The sequence below is a fragment of the Cinclus cinclus genome, chromosome 12, assembly GCF_963662255.1.
Source record: "Cinclus cinclus chromosome 12, bCinCin1.1, whole genome shotgun sequence".
NCBI classification, from domain to species: domain Eukaryota; kingdom Metazoa; phylum Chordata; class Aves; order Passeriformes; family Cinclidae; genus Cinclus; species Cinclus cinclus.
The window spans coordinates 16,986,415-17,005,935 of NC_085057.1; the positions used below are offsets into that span (position 1 = coordinate 16,986,415).

At 62.8% G+C, this 19,521-nt stretch overlaps 2 protein-coding genes across 2 annotated transcripts in view; both read left to right on the top strand.

The window, feature by feature from the left end:
• The window catches only part of BSN (bassoon presynaptic cytomatrix protein), an 86,864-nt gene extending 75,377 nt beyond the window's left edge, over nt 1-11,487 (top strand). The window contains exons 6-11 of the mRNA XM_062500615.1: nt 16-6,651; nt 7,391-9,503; nt 9,807-10,543; nt 10,896-10,989; nt 11,120-11,263; nt 11,447-11,487. Coding sequence (XP_062356599.1) covers nt 16-6,651; nt 7,391-9,503; nt 9,807-10,543; nt 10,896-10,989; nt 11,120-11,263; nt 11,447-11,487 — 9,765 coding nt within the window. The remainder of the gene's footprint in view (nt 1-15; nt 6,652-7,390; nt 9,504-9,806; nt 10,544-10,895; nt 10,990-11,119; nt 11,264-11,446) is intronic.
• A 3,454-nt stretch (nt 11,488-14,941) lies between these two features.
• LOC134048837 (acylamino-acid-releasing enzyme-like) lies at nt 14,942-19,519 on the top strand. The gene is made up of 22 exons (XM_062500852.1): nt 14,942-14,971; nt 15,542-15,671; nt 15,767-15,893; nt 15,979-16,066; nt 16,161-16,236; nt 16,311-16,474; nt 16,547-16,684; nt 16,767-16,858; nt 16,978-17,018; nt 17,096-17,217; nt 17,380-17,440; nt 17,509-17,606; nt 17,684-17,735; nt 17,819-17,907; nt 18,016-18,154; nt 18,233-18,316; nt 18,390-18,470; nt 18,568-18,656; nt 18,759-18,949; nt 19,028-19,130; nt 19,198-19,304; nt 19,373-19,519. Exons 1-22 carry the CDS (start codon nt 14,960-14,962, stop codon nt 19,476-19,478), a joined length of 2,190 nt encoding a protein of 729 aa, XP_062356836.1. The 5' UTR covers nt 14,942-14,959; the 3' UTR covers nt 19,479-19,519.
• The last annotated feature ends 2 nt before the right edge of the window (nt 19,520-19,521 follow it).

Genomic DNA, 19,521 nt, shown 5'->3' on the forward strand with positions numbered 1-19,521 from the left:
CTCCTTTGCCTGCAGGACAGCAGCAAGCCTTACCCCCCGGACCTGTCCCGCAGCCCCCAGAGCCTCAGCGACACCGGCTACTCCTCCGACGGCATCTCCAGTTCACAGAGCGAGATCACCGGCCTGGTGCAGCAGGAAGAGGAGAAGCTGAGCAGCACTGGGCTGGCTGGGCAGAGCCCCCCCAGCCCCTCCGAGCTCACCAAGCTGGAGAGCAGCATGCGGCCTCTCCTGGAAGGCGGGGGGGCACCGACAGAGTCCCCTGAGCGCGGCAAGAGCCGCACAGAGCCACAGGATGACCAGCGGCAGCAGCAGCGGCCACGGTACCTCTCCATCACTCCTGAAGCCTTTGACTCAGATGAGGAGCTGGAGGATATCCTGGAGGAGGATGAGGAGTGGGACAACCAGCGGGAGCGTCGGGAGAGTGCAGAGTCCTCAGATGAGTTTGGCAGCAAGCTGCGGCATGATTATGTGGAGGACAGCAGTGAGGGGGGCTTCTCCCCAGTGCCCCCCCGGACCAAGGGCCAGGAGGCAGAGGTGACCGATGAGGAGTTCATGCGGAGACAGATCCTGGAGATGAGTGCTGAGGAGGACAACCTCGAGGAGGAGGAGGAGGAAGGCTATGGACGCACCAAGTACAGCATCCCCAAAGCTGGGCAGAAGACAGAGGCAGAGAAGGGCAAAGAGCCAGCATCAGCCAAGCGGCGCCTGCCACATGGAGCCAGCAGCATGTACACAGAGGATAGCAAGGAGGTGGAGGCAGTGGAGGGTGATGACTTGAGCACGGCCCAGGGTGGGCTGCGGCGATTCAAGACCATCGAGCTGAACAGCACAACTGGCTACGGCCGGGAGATGGAGATTGGCCAGGAGCCAGATACCAGTGTGGACCGGGAGCCTGAGCTGGAGATGGAGAGTCTGACAGGCTCCCCTGAGGAGCGCTCACGGGGCGAGTACTCCTCCACCCTGCCAGCCACAACGCCCAGCTACACCTCAGGCACCTCGCCCACCTCCATCTCCTCGCTGGAGGAGGACAGCGACAGCAGCCCCAGCCGCCGGCAGCGGCTGGAGGAAGTGAAGCAGCAGAGGAAGGCTCGACATCGCTCACATGGCCCCTTGCTGCCCACCATTGAGGATTCATCTGAGGAGGAGGAGATGCGGGAGGAAGAGGAGCTCCTGCGGGAACAAGAGAAGATGCGGGAGGTGGAGCAGCAGCGCATCCGGAGCACAGCACGCAAGACCAAGCGTGACAAGGAGGAGCTGAGGGCCCAGCGGAGGAGGGAGCGCTCCAAAACCCCCCCCAGCAATCTCTCGCCCATCGAGGATGCCTCCCCCACAGAGGAGCTGCGACAGGCAGCAGAGATGGAGGAGCTGCACCGCTCCTCCTGCTCCGAGTACTCACCTTCCATTGACTCAGAAGCAGAGAGCTTTGATGCTGTGGCCTCCAAGCTGTACAAGTCTGGCAGCGAATACAACCTGCCCACTTTCATGTCACTGTACTCTCCGACAGAGAAGGTGGAGAGTGCTGCCAGCCAGCCCATCAGCAAGCCCCTGAAAAGCGCCGAGGAAGCCTATGAGGAGATGATGAGGAAGGCAGAGATGATGCAGAAGCAGCAGATCCAGCAGGCCCAGCCTGCCTTTTCCTCCAGCACTACCTACCAGCAGGTTGGCTACCGCAGTACCGAGGACCAGAACGGCTTTGACTACCAATATGGTGAGGAATACCGCTACGACAGCAGCCTCACGCACCCCTCCCAGCCCGACTATCCCAGTGCCCTGCCGAAGGCAGGAGCAGTGTACGAGGAGATCCTGCAAACCTCACAGAGCATCTCCAGGATGCACCAGTCCTCTTCCTTTGACCTGGCTTTCAAGCAGGGTGAGAAGGTGAAGGGACAAGAGGAGGGGTACCAGGAGAAGCGCTTCCTCAATGCCGAGAGCGCCTACGCTGACCTGCTGAAGCAGAATGGCGGCCCACTCACCCCTGGCACAAGCCCCACACAGCTCTCTGCTCCTGTCTCCTTTGCCAGCTCCGACAGCAGCACCGGCAAGGCTATTCCTGATGTCCGGGTCACTCAGCATTTTGCAAAAGAGGGACAAGACCTAGCCAAGCTCCAGAGTGCTGTGGCAGCTCCCAGCCCAGTATCCAAGGCTACCACCACTCCTTATGCTTACAGCAAAGGCACCAGCACTGTGACAACCGCAGCAGGCAGCCCTGGGATTGTGCTGCAGAGCTACAGCTCACCAAGTCCAGAGGCCCCATCCATAGCTGGGAGAAGCTACACTCCATCAAAGAGCACTGTCAGCTATGGCTCACAGACCGAGGACACCACCAGAACCAGGACAGTGGAGATCAGCGTGCAGACAGCCAGGGAGAAGATCCCAGCCGCGAGTGATAGCAAGCCCACACTGCCCAAGACATACACCTTCTTCAAGAGCTCCAGCCCTCCGCTCTCACCCACCTCACCTACACAGAGTCCCACCCGCACCACAAAAGCCACAGCAGAGTTTTCCACGCAGACACAGAGTCCAGTCCTCTCCTATGAGGGTCCTACTGCTGCTGGCCCAGACACCTCTTCCCCCATGGTGGCGCAGGGGACGCAGACGCCACACCAGGCGGGCTCGCCACGCCTGACCCGGCAGGCCTCCTCACAGGACTCCCCCTTCATGGTGATCACACTGGCGGCCGATGCAGCCAGCCAAACCAAGCCAGTCAGCTCTGGCGCCTTGACATCTCCCACTTCATCCCCAACCAGGCCAAGCCGGCAGCTGCTGACACATGGTTATACCCAGACACCGGAGCCAGAGCAGCCAACAGGTACCTATATCAGGGCACAGCCAGTGAAGGACCATGCCCAGAAAGCACCTGCTATGACTTCAGCCGCTGATGGCATCACAGGGCTGTACAGCTGGGGAGCACTCCCTGCAGAAAACATCTCCCTCTGCCGCATCTCCTCCATCCCTGGCACGTCCCGGGTGGAGCCAGGGCCCAAGGTGCCAAGCAGCAATGCTGTGGACTTACGGACTGCATTGAAATCTGCCCCCATCATCATAACAGACCAAGGCATGGATCTCACGTCCTTGGCCACCGAGGCCAGGAAGTACTGCCTGACCCTGGACCATATCCCCAACCGGCAGTCCACGGCCATCCAGCCCTTGATCATCAACCTCAATGCCCAGGAGCAGCCCCACGCTATCATTGCAGCAGCCAGCACTGCTGGCCTGGCCATCGCCTCTCCCATGATCCTCTCGCAGTCCAAGCAACCTGTGGTCTATGGAGACCCTTTCCAGAGCCGTGTGGATTTTGGGCAGGGGACCGGGAGCCCAGTGTGCTTGGCACAGGTGAAGCAGGTGGAGCAGGGTGTCCAGACAGCCACTGTCAGAGCCAGTGGGCTGGGCAGTGGCAAGCCCGAGCCCACTGCAGCCCCCCAGACCAAACTTGCAAGGTACAGTATGCCAGGCCAGATGGGGAAGAAAGACGTGCTCCTCACACAAACCGGTGAGGCACAGAATGCCAGCAGCCTCCCACAGTCCTTCCCACCAGAGCCAGGATCAGAGGTGTACCGAGCAGTACCAGTAGAGCTGAAGAGCCAAAGCCCTCTCCTTGCCATGGGCGGCAAGAAATCCCAGGTGATGATGGTGCATATGGAGGAGGCAGCGACTGGACCAGTGACCAAAGTGCTGAAGGAGGAGGTGCCAGCCAATGTCCTGGACCTCACGGGTGTGAAGCCGGAGAGCCAGGTGGCCTGCTGTGACATGGTCTACAAGTTCCCCTTTGGTGGCAGCTGCACGGGTGCTTTCAACCCCACCTCCAAGATGCCAGAGAAGAAAAGCGGGGAGGCAGCAGTGGTGCCTGGTCGGAAAGCTGGTGGACCAGTGTATGGCAGCAGAGAGCCAGAGCTGCCAGAGACCTTCCCTTACCGGGAGCAGCCGGCCCCAGCACCTGCGCTCTATGAGGAGCAGAAGTTTTACTCAGGCAGCGCCTTTGGACGTCTCTACTCCTCCATGTCAGACACAAACCTGTCCGAAATCGGGATGAGCTACTACCACACAAAGGGGGACCAGCCCTTCCCTGCCCCGGCAGGTGATGCTGCTGTGGACCTCAGCACCATGAAGCATTCCTACAGTGTGGGCTTTGCCGAGGGGGGTTACCTGGGCCAGGGGCTACAGTACGGCTCTTTTTCTGACCTCCGCCAACCGGGAGAAATGCTGAGCCACCCCTTCCCCATGCGGAGGTACAGCTCAGCCTCCAACATCTACTCTGACTACCGTTTCTCACACCGGGGGGACCTGGCCAGCTTCCAGGAGTCCAGCCTGGCCCACTACAGTGCCACCACGGCACGTGAGATCAGCCGCATGTGTGCTGCCCTCAACTCCATGGACCAGTACGGGGGCCGGCATGCCAACGGCCCTGATGTGCTGCCTTATGGACCCAGCACTGGGCAGGGGGGCACAGGGGGTCTGGCAGCTCAGCAGCAGGGCCCTGTACCCCCCAAACCCAGTGGGATGTACAACCCCACCTACCCTGAGGGACGGCAGGGCTTCAGCAATCTGGCACAGTACAATGTTCCTGGTGTCCGCCTGGGCACCATCCGGCAAATGCTTCCTTCCACTGCAACCGTGCGGGCCGCCGACGGCATGATCTACTCCACCATCAACACCCCCATCGCCTCCACACTGCCCATCACCACCCAGCCAGCCTCGGTGCTGCGGCCCATGCTGCGTGGGCTATATAGACCCTATGGTCCAGGCGGTGTGGCAGCAGTCCCACTGGCCAGCTTAGCCAGGCTGCCAGTTGTCACCCCCCGTGTCCCACTTACAGCACAGAGCCTCTACCGCTTCCCAGCCCCAAGCCGGCCAGCCCCAGCAGCCTCAGTGATGGAGACGCCCGTCTACCTGGGGAAGCCTGTTGCCAGCACAGCACCGACAGCAGTGGGTGCTGCTCCCGCTGCCAAAGCACCTGCTATCCCTGCCGCACCTGCCAGTGGCTTGCAGAGAGCAGAGCTGCCACCAGCTGCACCCCGTGCAGAGGCACCAGCAGCACCAGCAGCCCCCAAGGAGAGTGGGCCAGTGGCCCCGGCGCCCAAGCCACCACTGGATGGAGCTCAGCGGGAGGAGAGAGAGCGGGAAGAAGATCGTCAACGCAAGCAGCAGGAGCATGTGCTGCAGCTGGAGCGGGAGCGCGTGGAGCTGGAGAAGCTGCGGCAGCTGCGGCTGCAGGAGGAGCTGGAGCGGGAACGCGCAGAGCTGCAGCGGCACCGGGAGAAGGAGCAGCTGCTGGTGCAGCGGGAGCTGCAGGAGCTGCAGTGCATCAAGCAGCAGGTGCTGCAGCAGCAGCAGGAGGAGCGGCACGCGCAGCTGGCACTGCAACGGGAGCAGCTCGCCCAGCAGCGCCTCCAGCTCGAGCACATCCACCAGCTCCAGCACCAGCTGCAGCAGCAGCTGGAGGAGCAGAAGCGGCAGAAGACCATCTTCCCCACCCCTGTGGAGCCCACTGCCCGCCCACCCGAGGGCCCCGCTGAGGTGCCGCGGGTGCTGCCGCACAATGGACAGGCATGGCCCCCACCAGGCCAGACACCCCCAGAGGGACAACCCGGTCCCCGCTACCCCATGCCACAGCGTCCACTCAGCAGCTCAGCCTCGGACATGTCACTTCAAGTCGAGGAGTCCTGGGAGCCCAGTCGGGGCATCAAGAAGAGGAACTCGATGCCACGGCTGAGGGATGCCTACGAGAAGGAGACCTTTGCGGCACGGAAGATGGCAGACAGCAGTGTGCAGACAGATGAGGAGGATGGCGAGGAGCGGTACATGCTGTCACGGCGGCGGCGGACGCGGCGCAGCGCTGACTGCAGCGTGCAGACGGACGAGGAGGACAGCGGGGAGTGGGAGCAGCCTGTGCGCCGCCGGCGCTCCAGGGCTTCACGGCACGCTGAGGCCACCACCGAGGGCAAAACGGACGGGGCAACCCGCACAGCCAGTGTGGGTATCCAGACCATCAGTGACTGCTCGGTGCAGACAGAGCCTGACCAACTCCTCCGTGTCTCACCCTCCATTCACATCACCACCCATGACCCCCGAGTGGAGATCGTCAAGTACATCTCAGCCCCAGAGAAGACGCAGCGGGGTGAGAGCCTGGCCTGCCAGACAGAACCAGAGCCAGCTCCCCAACCTGGTGTCGTGGTCCCCCAGCTGACAGTGCCCACCACCATCCCACCCTACTCCACCAACCTCCAAATAGTAAGCACAGGCCCCCTGGACCCCCACACTGTCCGGCAGCAGACCCTGGGCAAGTTTGAGAAGAAGAAGCCAGATCCCCTGGAAATTGGATACCAGTCCCATCTGCCAGCTGAATCCCTCTCCCAGCTGGTGACCCGCCAGCCGCCCCGCTCTCCCCAGGTCCTCTACTCACCTGTCTCCCCCTTGTCCCCCCATCGCCTCTTGGAGTCCTCCTTTGCCACCAGCGAGCGGCTGAACAAGGCCCACGTCCCCCCACAGAAGCACTTCACCACTGACTTAGCCCAGCGCCAGCAGACACTGCCACGCCCCATCAAGACCATGCAGCGCTCCCTGTCCGACCCCAAACCCATCAGCCCCACCTCTGAGGAGGCCAGCAAGGATAGGTTCTCCCTCTACCAACACCCGCTGCTCCCCAGCTCACAGGTAGGTCACCACAGGGAACAACCTTACCCCCAGGGAACAGCCCCAGCAGGCATCTCGGGATGTTTCATTTTCATTAGCACTGTGGCAATTAATATTTCAAAAGGCTGTCTCCCCACGGCAGCTGATGGCAGCCAGCAGGCATAGACGTGCATGCCAATACCAGTGGCTGGAGGGAGGCCCTGGAGGTCCATTGGCTGCATGAGCCTGTCAGCAGGCAGGAGATGCTGCAGGTTGGCAGCATCAGGACTGTCCCCCTGCTCTAGATGGGTCCTCCTTCTCTCTTGAGGACTCATGCACGGCTCCATTTAGGGTTGTAGTGGTTCTTGCTCACACCTTTGCCCCCACACACCGAGGTTGCCTTGGGCAGTCAAGTCCCAGCCAAGAAGTCCCAGGGCAATTCCTGGGGCAGCAGCACCCACCGGCAGTCCCCTGAGTTACTCTGCCAAGTGCCCATGGACAGAAAGCATTTTTTGCAGCAGAGGGTATGCACGTGGCCAGCTCAGCGCTTGGCTAGCTGCCACCCCCGGTAATTACTTACGGAAAGCACCCTGCCTGTTACTTCCATCCTATTTATTGTGCTTTTACATAAACGCCGCTTTCCCAGTGCGTGGGGGAACACGTGCACAGTGGGATGCCTCACCCCAGTGCCTAGGGCACAGGAGGACCACTGCAATGCTTGGGGTGGGACATGGGGAGGACACCCACCTGCCCCCTGACCAGATGTCCTTTGGCTTTGCAGGTGGGGGGGCTGCAGTCAAGCTCGCTGGCACGCAAGGTGAAGCGGACACTGCCCAGCCCACCACCTGAGGAGCCCCACGTCCCCCTGGCAAGCCCAGCTGCCTCCCAGCTCTACCTGAGCAGCCTGGCTCCCAAGGCCACCGCACCTGTCACCAAGGCCAGCCTGCTGAAGGAGCTGGACCGCGACCTGAGGCTGGTGGAACACGAGGCCACCAAGCTGAGGAAGAAGCAGGCAGAGCTGGACGAGGAGGAGAAGGAGATCGATGCAAAGCTGAAGTACCTGGAGCTCGGCATCACCCAGCGCAAGGAGTCGCTGCTGAAGGATCGGGTTGGTGGACGGGACCACCCCTACCTGCGCTATCCCGGAGATCGCCGCGACTACCTGTCGGACAGCGAGCTGCACAGCCTGCGCCTCGCCGCCTACGACAGTGCCGGCCTGCGCCCTGCCGGGCAGTACCCCGACTACACTGCCGCCGCCGCCTCCTATGGCGCCTACCCATACCCAGCCCCGCAGGGCCCCGCCGCCTTCCCACCACCACGCCTGCAGCACCCCCAGTTTCCCACAGCCAGCACCTCGCAGGATGGCTTGCCGGCAGCTCCACTACCCACCTTTACCTCGCCTGGTGGCTTCTCGGCCCCTGGCACCGCATACCCAGAGCTGGGCACCCCAGCTCAGCCTGGCTTCCAGCCCCAAAACCCCTACCAAGCCCCAAGCGCCTTTGCTGGGGCAGCCACTGTACCGGTGGCACAGCCTGCCCTCTACCAAAGCCCAGCAGACATAGCTGGTGGGCACCAGAAGCCACGGCAGACCTCTCTGGCTGACCTAGAACAGAAGATCCCCACCAACTACGAGGTCGTCGGTGCGGCCACCAGCTCCTCTGCTGTGCCTGATGTCACCTTCAGCACTGCACCAGCGAGTGGTGGCTATGAGCAGTACAAGGCACCTGAGACCCGGCCAGCTGAGAGAACCAGCACGGCACCGGGCCCCTCAGCCAGCTACTCTTCCGAGTCCCTCTACACCAATCTGGAGCAGAACATCCCCCGTAACTATGTGATGATCGAAGACATCAGCGAGCTCACCAAGGAGAGTCCAGCAGTGGATGGGCAGAAAGCAGAGCCGGTGGGCACAAGCACTGATAGCCGCCACAGCAGAGAGAAGAGTGATCTGGGGGACGCCGAGGGCTCCGGCCGTCCCTGCTGCTACACCAAAGCCGAGGAGGAGTCTGAGGAGGACATCTATGATCACCATGGCCCTGACCATCGTGGGAAGAATAGCTACTACCGGGGCACAGAAAGCAATGGCAGGGTGTCCGGGAGCTCCACCAGCTCTAGCTACTACTATGGGGACAGTGAGTACCGGCACTCCTCACGGATGGACAAGCACAGCTCTGGCACGCCACTACCGAAGCATTCATCCAAGAACCTGGCACCCGCTGTCATCTCTTCCAAGCGCAGCAAGCACAGGAAGCAGGGCATGGAGCAGAAGATCTCCAAGTTTTCCCCCATTGAAGAAGCCAAAGATGTGGAGTCAGACCTCGCCTCCTACTCAACAACCACCTCCATTGGCAGCAGCAATGTGGCCTCCAGGGCCAAGAAGCTGCAGGATGAGATCACCTATGGCCTGAAGAAGAATGTCTATGAGCAGCAGAAGTACTACGGTGTCTCCAGCCGGGATCTGGTGGATGAGGAGGAGCGAGTCTATTCTTCCAGCAGCAGAACCCGCTCCTCTGGCTATGGGGTGGAAAAGTCCTCCAGCCGGGAGATGGGTGGCCGGAGCAAGTCGTATGAGCGGGAGAGCATGGAGCGCTCCCAAAAAGTCAGCTCCAAGCCCTCATCCCTCAGCATGAGCCAGAGCCGCGGGCGGGCGCCCATGCGCTCACAGCCCTCGGAGGAGGAAAGCCCCGTCAGCCCCATGGGGAAATCAATGGGGGGGTCACGCACTGTGGGAGGGCCGGGCCCCCAGTCAGTGGGGGACCCCTGCTCCCAGTTCTGCTCCAGCCACTCGTTGCCTGATGTGCAAAAGCACATCAAAGACGTGCCAAGGAGTCACTCGTACAAGCACGAGGAGGGCTACGGCATGGATGATGCCCATTGCGTTGTCTCGGACAGCGAAGGTAACAGCTCCCCGTGGTGAGCACCCCAGAGCATGGCACTTCCCCGGAGCATGCCCGTCTGCTCGTACGCAGAGACACTCTCACCGCCTCAGTTTGCTTGACACGTGCCTTCCTCCCCCTGCCCTGGGTGTTCGGTGTTAGCTGGTCCTGCACGGTGCCCTGCTGCGCCGCGTCCCGTCCCCACTGGCACGTGCTGTCCCCTGCGCGTGTGCCCGCTGCTTGCCCCTCCCACTTCATTGCATGGCTTCCGCCCGCGCAGCCTCGAATGAGAGATTGACTGTGGTTTGTTTTTGGTTTCCGAAGCCTATCATTTGGGTCAGGAGGAGACAGACTGGTTTGATAAGCCCAGGGAGGCGCGGGCAGAGAGGGTCAGGCACTACAGTGGCCACTCTTCCTCGCAGAAGAGACCCCCAGTTAAGCACACCTACCACGATTATGACGAGCCCCCCGATGAAGACCTGTGGCAGCACGACGACTACCCCCAGCACCGCGAGCACCGGCACCACAGGGAGTACGATCGCCATGCTGGCTCCTCCCGGCACACCAGCGACGAGCCCCCACGCCGCTCATCGAAGCAGCACCCGCGAGAATCTGGCCGCCATGAGCCCCGTGGCCATGGGCCTTCAGCCGGCCCTAAGAAGGCGCAGCAGCCTGAGTCCCGCGCGCCTTACGGCCCCAGCTCCGCTGATTACGCCCCATCATCCCGCCCCACTGCTCACCACCATGGCACTGAGACCCCCAAGGCACAGAAACCTTCTCAGTCGCACGGGTCAGCCACGCCAGCACCGAAGCCGGAGCCCCTCACGCACCCACAGCAGCCAGCAGCCAGGCAGCAGCAGGCAGGGCAGCCGGCAGCACGGCAGCAGCCGGCGGCACGCCAGGCTGCCCAGCCAGCAAGCTCGATACAGCCTGAGACCAGGGGCAGGACACCAGGACCCGCCTCATCCCGGACACCACAGCAGCAGCCAGGGCCAGCCCAGGCAGCAGGGAAGGCACCAACCACACTCCATGCACAGCCGGGTGGACACCCAGCACCGACAGTAAGTACGGGCTTAGCTGGCTAGGCTGCATCCTGACCCCACAGCTCTGCCTGGAATCAGCACAGCTGGCTGTGGACAGGGGCTGGCAGGGGAAGGGTTGGGAATGGGAGCCATGGAGTAAAGTGTATCCCACTTACACACCCACTACAGACAGCCCTGGGTGCTATGGAAGCTGCCATCCCCGCTCGAGGGGACCCAGGAGGGGACATCACTATGTCCTGGATCCCTTGCTGCCTCTTTGAGGGTTGCGGAGCACTGTTTGGGAGTTTCAGTGTCACCTCCTAGTCTGGGCCACCCTTGCCAGATGTTCTACTGGGAGAGTGAGCCTTCAGAGCCTTTTTCCCCTTTCCAGACAAAAGCGGAGCCAACAGACATGTCCAAACCTGCAGCAAAAGTGCCACAGCAGCCAGGGAGAGCGCCGTCAACACAGCCCCTGGGAGCAGCAGGTCAGTGAGCCCCAGTGGCACTGTGCCATCTGTCCCCCCCTTGTGCCAGCTGCCTGGCACCCCAAAGCTCAGCTGAGCTCCTCCAGCCGGGCCTGACCCCTGGCTAACAGTGGCTTTGTTTGTCCCTCAGCAGACAGCAAGGCCGGGCCAAGGGCAGCCGGGCCGCGTGGTCCCACGGGCATGGCCACAGGGCAGCCCGGCGGGGAAGGAGAGAGCGTCTTCTCCAAAATCCTGCCAGGGGGGGCAGCGGAACAAGCAGGCAAACTGACTGAAGGTGAGGGCTGCTCCCGAGATGGGGACAGGGTGGTGATGCTCTTCTGCAATGAGATGGAGTCAGGCACCTTGGGGATGGCTGGGTGCAGCCAGTGGGATGCAGTGCTCCCACAGTTTGAAGCCCAGGGAAGTGGGGGACCAGGTTCACTACACCGTACTGACACCTGTCCTGGCTTCCCCACAGCGGTGTCAGCTTTCGGCAAGAAGTTCACTTCGTTCTGGTGAGAGAACGGCACAAGGTGAGTGCATCCAGCACCGGGCACTGCTGTGGGCTCTCCCTGCCCTGGCCGTGCCTGATGCCCTCTTCCTCCCTTGCACTGCAGGAGTTTGGGAAGTGAGTGGAGATTTGAGTCGTTGCAGTGGAAAAACCTATGAAGAAGCCAATGAATTCAGCATGCGGCGCCAGACTCTGAGTATAACGGTGAGTGTACAGGGCACACCTGCACAAAATTCCTCTACACTGCCGTGCCATCTCTCAGGTTCCAGTGGCACCGGTGTCCCCCAAGCACCTGCTGAGCCCTGCCTTGCCCCCCTCCCAGCCCCCATGCTGGGAAAGACATAGCACGAACCCATCCCCTTCATGCTGGGCCACTCATCCCCATCTTCATCCCCGGGTGCTGGCCCCAAGACAAGGCGTGGAGGCTTGGCCTTGTTCCGCCGTCTCGGCAGCGCTGGTGCAGACCCTGGGTTTCCAGGGAAGGCCTGGGCGGTCCAGGCTGTGCTCCGGGATCCCGTCCAGCGCGGGGGCGGGCGGAGGCGGCGGCAGCTGCTCCGCCGGCAGTGCCTCTTGGCTCTCTGGGGCCCTTTCGCTCGGGACAGCGCTGCCGCTCGGCGGGGTCCCTTCCGCGGGGCGGGGCTGTTCGGACTAATGCCTCTCTCTCTTTCTCTGTCTCTCGCAAGCTTTTGAAAGCAGGGCGATCCCTGGATGCTGGACCAAACGGCGGCCGAGCAGGGGCCCGGCGGACGCCCCGGGACGGGTGCCCCCCACGCCTGGCGAGCAGCTCCGGCGCGGCACACGGCGAGCCCCGGCAGCTGCCCCGAAGGGGATGGGCTTGGTCCGGACCGTCGGGTCAGGCCCCGTAGGCGGGCTGCGGCCCTTTCTCAAGATTATACGCAGAGTTGCTCCCTCTGAACCCCAGCTCTGGCCTCTTCATAGGTTTTTCCTTCCCCGCGAGCCGAGGGCTGGGCGCCGTGGGCGCCGCTCCTCCTTCCCGATCCCACCCGCCCCGCCGGGGCCGTCCCCGCGCCCCCTGCACTGCGGCCGCTCCCGGCCCCACCGGGGAGCCCCGGAGCGCGTCAGCTAGGACCTAACACTGTTTTACTACCGAAATACGAGGCCATAGGACTCTGACAGGCCGGCTGGGCGCGTGTGCCGAAGCCATTGGAATCATTGAAAGGGCCGCGCTCGCCCTCGCCACGCAGCCAGCGCGCCTGCCGCCGGGTACCCCTTTTCTTTCAAGAGCAGCCTTAATCATCCCACTTTGATTTCTGTGTATACCTCATCCGCACCGGGGGTGGGGGTTGGCGGGGAGGGTACGGGGCGTCGTCGGGGGGGTCCTTTTTTTCTCGGTTTCTTTGGGTTCACTTTCTTTTGGTTTCGGGGTTTTATTTTTCTAAAGTTTATATCAAATCCTCTTCCCTCTTTGCTTTGTGCGATGAGTTAGCACACGGGCTGTCGTCTGTAGAAGCAATAGAGTGCAGGAGGCTACAAAAGAGCACAAATCCCGTGGAACAAGATCAGGAGAGCTTTGCCTCCGGCAGTATCCTTCCTTTTACTGTGCAATCCAAGTCCTTCTCAAGCCATTTTGCGGGGACGGCCGGCGCAGCGGCCGGCGGCCAAAGCCCACTCGCCCTGCCAGGAGGGGATTCCCAGGGGGGAGGCAGCCCGAGGAGGGGGTTCGCCCGCGCCTCGCCGCCTCCCCGCGCTGGCAGCGCCCCGCCGACACCCCCGTGGCGGGGGGCAGCCGCCCGCTCACCCGCCTGATGTTCTATGCAACGAAATAACACGACTCCAGAACAAGACCTGTGAATAGCTAATCAGTTCAATGTCGCGCCTAAGGGTTCCATCGCAAAGCGTGCCGCCGAGCGACGCGAGAACTGTTCTGTACCGACCACCCGTGCGTATGAATTCGTGGCATGTTCGACCCACGGAGGGCCACTTTGCCAAAGGGCAGCCCTAGCGCCCGTGACCGTCTGTCCCGTCGTAGAGCATGGCTTGCTACTTCTCTGCACGGTTCCACCCGCCTTTCAGTGCTTGCTGTTCTTTGCCTGGACTTTTCTTTTTTTCTTCTCCATCAGTCCATCGCTGTACTGAAAGCTCTTAGCAGATTTATGCACTTGTGATGGAGGACCCGGCTGCCTCGGGAAGCCCACGCTTTGTGGTAGATCCCTCTCCGGGAGCTCTGCCGGTGCCCAAGGCTGGGGGCAGGCCGGCGGCTGTGGGACGGGAATCCCAGGGGCAGCCCCACGGAGGAGAGCCCCGGCCCCGCGCACAGCCACCGCCTGTCCCCGCCGATGACAAGTGCAGAGCCTGAGGGTGCCTCCCGCGGGCTGCCGGCCCCGCCACTCCTCGCGCTGTAAATACTTGTACAGTGTGTAAAATCGCACGCGGGACCGAGATCCCCGCCGGGGCCAATCTCGCCGCCCGAGCACATCCGCCACCTTGCCTTCGTGCCTGCCAGGACCGGGGGCACGCAGCTTCCCCCGCCGGGCCGGGCCCCCAGCCCGAGTTGTGGCAATCTGCTGGACAGGGCGGGGGAACGGGGGGTGCAAAGACCGAGGGCCGAGCGCGGCTGGGCGCCGTTTCCAGCGGTAAGTGCGATGCCGGGTGCGCTCCCTCTGAACATTGTGACGGTGTGCGTGTCTGCTGTGCTCTGTGCCACCCGTAGTGACCCCGTACCGTGCCGTACCGTGCCGTACCGTGCCGTACCACCCCCGCCGCTGTGTCGTGACTCCCTCCCAGAAGCTGCCCCCTCACCAGGTGTTTCTGTGGGAACAGAATAAAAAGGACTTGACACAAACCAAGGACTGGCCCCGATTCTTGCCTGCCTGCAGTGTGGGGGTGGAGGTTCGGGACCCCTGTCATGGTGGGGGTGGCTGGAGTGGGTTTAGTTGTCACCAAGCACTGTTGAGCTCTGCCACTTACACCTGGGATGCGGGGACAGAGGGTCCCTGTGGTCATCAAGGACCCGATCTCACCTGCCTGGCCAGGCTGCTGGGTCCGGTGGGCTCCCAAGGGCCCGATCCCCGTTGTCGGGGCTGCTGTGGGCACCAATAACTCAATCCCACCCCCCTGACCAGGCTGCTCAGTCCCATGGGCCCGATACCCACCCGACCAGGCTGGCAGGCTGGGGATCCCTGTGCCCCCCGGTCCTGCGCATGGAGCCCCTGTTCTGCAACCACCTGGTGGGTAAACCACCCCGGAGCGATCCAGAGGCTGCGGGGCCGCGGTCCGTCCCTCCGCTGAGGCCTCAGAGGGGCGCCGCGGGCGATCCGGTGCCTGGGGACTTGCCGCCGGGACACGTCGGGGGCGCGGGGGACCCCAGTGCCTGCGGCTGCAGCGCCGCCCGCGTCCACGGGGGGGCGCCTCAAAGCGGGAGGTGGTCCGAGCGCCGCAGCCAATGGGAGGCGCCGCAGGCCGGCGGCCCCGCCCCATCCCGGAAGTACCGATTCTGGCCCCGCCTCCCGCCGCGAGGACATGGAGCCGTCGGTGAGGGGCTGGGGGGAGTGACGTCAGAGCTCCGGGACCCCCCCCCCCCCCCCCCGCCCTTCGGTCCCGCTGCCCCTCCCTGGCCTTCCCTCGGGAGTCCCGTCCCGCAATGCCCCCCGACCCCACTGCTCCGCGGACCCCCGGCTCGGCAGCACCCCGGGAACTGCCCCGGTACCCTTCTCATCCCCCCTTAGACCCCAATTGCTGCAGGACCCTCCTAGGCGCCCCTTGCATCCCAGGACCTGCACCCAGTATCCTGGTACCCACTAGTACCCCAGCAACTGTCCCAGTGCCCTCCTGGTCCCGGCTATGTACCCCAGTATCTGCTATCCGGTGCCGTCCTGGTCCCTAGCACCCCAGTAGTGTCCTGCACTAACCCCTCTCCCTCCTCCTATCCCCATGTGCCCCAGCTCTTCACCCACAAGTGCTGCCCCAATACCCCCCAGAATCCCTCCCGTCTATACTGGTGCCCCAGTAAGAAACCCTGTGCCCCATTACTCCCCCGGTCCGTGCCCCGCATCCCTCGCCCACCCGTCCCCACCCCTCCAGCCACCGCGGCGTGTCCCGCAGGTACAGTCACGTGCGGAGGAGCTGTCGGAGCTGTACCGAGAGCTGAGCCGGCACCCCGGGCTCAGCACCGCCTGCCTCGGCCCCGACCTCACCACCCAGTACGGGGGCAAGTACTGCAGCCTCTACACCGGTACGGGGATGGGAGGGAGAGGGGGCAGAAGGGTCCGGGGAGTCCCTGCCTGCCTGGTGGGGATGCAGCTGGTGTTCTCACCCTGCTCCCCGCAGAGTGGTCGCAGCGGGACCTGGCAAGGGCTGAGAACATCAAGTTCTGCCGTCAGTACCTCATCTTCCACGATGGAGCTTCCATTGTCTACTCGGGACCCGCAGGCACCTGCTCTGAGATCAAGGACGAGTAAGTCCCATCCCGCTCCTCACATGGGATCCCCCAGAGTAGCAGTAAGTGGCGAGCTAATGGGCACTCACCTACTCACCCACAGGCTGCTGAGCCGTGAGTCCCCCAGTGGGATGCTGAAGGCTGTCCTGCGCAAGGTCCCTGGGAAGGAGAAGGAGAAGCAGTTCCTGGAGGTGAGGAGAGGTCTGGGGGAAAAGGGATATTCACTGGTGCTCAGGGCTGGAACCATGCTGTGTCTTGGGACCGCCCTGACAGCTCTGCCCCTAGGTCTGGGATCAGAACCGGAAGGTGAAGAGCATTGACCTGACAGCGCTGGACAAACATGGCAGCGTCTACGATGATGGTGAGGGGCTGGGGGATGCCAGGGAATGTGGGGTTCCAGGGAACAGGGTGGCCAGTGCTGACCTGCCCCTGCAGACCAGTTTGGGTGCCTAGCCTGGTCTCACTCGGAGACCCACCTGCTCTATGTGGCGGAGAAGAAGCGTCCCAAGGCTGAGTCCTTCTTCCAGAGCAAAGCCCCGGAGCTGGGCACCTCTGATGAGGACACGGGGCACCCCAAGAAGGAGGATGCACCCGTCAAGGTGGGGTGTCCCCACCCTGGGTCAGCTGCGGGCTGGCTGTGTGGCTGTGGGGCTGACCAGCCTGTGCCACAGGGCGAGCAGTTTGTGTACCACGAGGACTGGGGGGAGACGCTGAGCACCCGCAGTGTGCCCGTCCTCTGCGTCCTGGACATCGAGGGCAACAGCATCTCAGTGCTGGAGGGCATCCCAGAGCACCTCTCTCCAGGCCAGGTCAGGAGCTGCAGGAAACCAGAGAAGGGAGGTTTCAGGAGCCTGCAGCATTTTGAGCTGTTTATCTCCCCTCTCCCCATAGGCTTTCTGGTCACCTGAAGACACTGGTGTGGTGTTCGTGGGCTGGTGGCATGACCCCTTCCGCCTGGGGCTGCGGCACTGCACGAACCGCCGGTGAGTCCCCACAGGGCACCCCACACCCCAGCCCTGCTGGCAGGACCCTGCAGGGCACCCACCCCACAGCCTGGCCCCCCAACCCCACTGTGACACCCCTCTGCCCTCTGTGCTGGCAGGTCAGCACTCTTCTATGTGGACCTGACGGGTGGGAGATGCGGTAAGCAGTGCATGCCCTGATCCTGCCAGTGCCCTGGTTCCACTGCAGCCCCTCACCATCCCCTTGTGCCCATGCAGAGCTGCTCTCTGAGGACACCAGGGCTGTGTGGTCACCACGACTCAGCCCTGATGGCTGCCGCATCGTCTATCTGGAGAACAATGTCCTGGGCCCCCACCAGCAGTGCAGCCGCCTTCGCATGGTAAGCAGCACCAGGGGGACACTGGCAGGCACCAGGGACATGCCAGGGTGCCCATGCTAGGGTGGGGCTGGCAGGAGGGCAGTGGTGTCCCCTCATTTGGTTACAATGGGGGTAGGCAGGCTGAGACCTTGCAAAACTTGCCCTATGCCATGTCTCCTGCAGTACGACTGGTACACCAAAAACACCAGCACGGTGCTGGAGGCTGTGCCACGACAAGCATGGGGTGAGTACAGCTCTGGGGATGTTGGGGTGGACTCAGGAAGATACTGAGTGCCGCCAGTCTTGTCACAGGTGCCTTCCCGGGCATCTACTGTGGTGCACTGCCAGGGATGTGTTGGGCAGCCGATAGTCGCAGGATCCTGCTGGACACGGCCCAGCGCAGCCAGCAGGTGAGGGAGTGGTGGGGGACACAAGGGAGGGCCTGGCTGGGTCAGGGCTCCACTGGACTCTGCCCTCATGTCCCTAGGATGTGTTTGTGGTGGACACAGCAACAGGCACCACAACTTCGCTGACAGCTGGTGAGTGACGGGCCAATGGGGCCGTGCTGGTGCCAGGGGTGGGGAGAGTGTCACACCTGCAGGTCTGACCCCCTCCTCTGCAGATTCCCCCCAGGGAAGCTGGTCTGTCCTCACCATCGACCGGGACCTCTTGGTGGCCAGGTTTTCCACCCCTAGCTGCCCCCCCATGTTGGTAAAGTTATGTCCCCAGTGCCTACCAGCCCCTTGGCACGGGCACTGACTCCTTTCCCCAGTGCCCACCAGCCCCTTGGCACGGGCACTGACCCCTCTTCCTGCACAGAAAGTGGCAGTCCTGCCCGCTGCCGGCCGTGAGGCACAGACACAGTGGATCTGCCTGCAGGATGCACCCCCTGTGCCCGGCATCAGCTGGGGCATCCGCACCCTGCAGCCCCCACCAGAGCAGGAGCATCCCCAGTATGGTAAGTGCCCCAGGTGAGGTCAGGCTGTGTTCCACCATCCTCACTGCTCCCTGACATCCCCCCTCCCTGCCTCCACAGGGGGCCTGGACTTTGATGCCATCCTGATGCGCCCAAGTGAGGGCTCCACTGCCCAGAAGCCCCCCTTGGTCGTGATGCCCCATGGTAAGAGCTTGTCCCCACCCTACTGTACCCCAGCCAGGCAGCATCACCTCCCCTTTGCTTTTGCTATTTGCAGGGGGTCCTCACTCCGTCTTCACGGCCGGGTGGATGCTGTACCCAGCGGCACTGTGCCGTGTGGGCTTTGCTGTGCTGCTGGGTGAGTGACACCAGGGCTCTGGGTGACACAGAACCCATGGAGGGACTAGGGTGGGGACACGAAAGAGGAAGAGCTCTGACACTGCTCCCCATTGCAGTGAATTACCGTGGCTCGCTGGGCTTTGGTCAGGACAATGTGGCCTCCCTGCCAGGCAACGTGGGCACACAGGATGTACATGATGTGCAGGTATGGCCTGGCACATGGTCCTGGGGCACCCTGTGCTCCTGCAGGTGCCCGGAGTGGGGAAACTGGAGCTGCCTGCTCAGTGGGTGTTGTCTGTGATGACAGCTCTGCGTAGAGCGGGTGCTGCAGGAGGAGACACTAGATGCCAGCCGGGTGGCACTGGTCGGTGGCTCGCATGGGGGCTTCCTGGCATGCCACCTCATTGGGCAGTTCCCTGACACCTACCGTGCCTGCGTGGTCCGCAACCCCGTTGTGAACATTGCCTCCATGGTGGCCACCACCGACATCCCAGACTGGTGAGTACTGCTACCCCCAGCTTCCCAGGCTCCTGGCCATCCCAGTCACATGTGTGCCCCCAACTCTATTGCCTGCAGGTGCCTGACAGAGACAGGGCTGCCCTACAAACCTGATGCCCTGCCAGACCCAGCCGAGTGGGCAGAGATGCTGCACAAGTCACCCATACGCTATGTCGACTGGGTATGTCACTGTCCCCATCCCTGTCCTCAACAGCAGTGCCAGTGCTGAGACTGTGCTGGTCCTGCAGGTCCGTGCACCCGTGCTGCTGATGCTGGGGGAGGATGACCGGCGTGTGCCCCCCAAGCAGGGTCTGGAGTACTACCGTGCCCTGAAGGCCCGGGGGGTGCTCACACGGTGAGTGGAGTGCTGGGGGCTTGAGCTGTGGGGTGCAGACACAGCACTAATCCCTCTTTCCCCTCCAGGCTGCTCTGGTACCCAGGGAATAACCACGCGCTGGCTGGCGTCGAAGCTGAAGCTGATGGCTTCATGAACATGGCACTGTGGCTGCTTAAGCACCTGCAGTGCTAAGGGTGCTGACTCCTGCTGCTGACCCCCAATAAACAATGTAGTT

Excerpts from the sequence above, each read along its gene's own strand:
- LOC134048837 (XM_062500852.1), top strand. Across the intron at positions 17,218-17,379 it reads AGTGCAGCCGCCTTCGCATG|TACGACTGGTACACCAAAAA; the intron begins GTAAGCAGCACC and ends TGTCTCCTGCAG. Across the intron at positions 17,908-18,015 it reads CTAGCTGCCCCCCCATGTTG|AAAGTGGCAGTCCTGCCCGC; the intron begins GTAAAGTTATGT and ends CTTCCTGCACAG.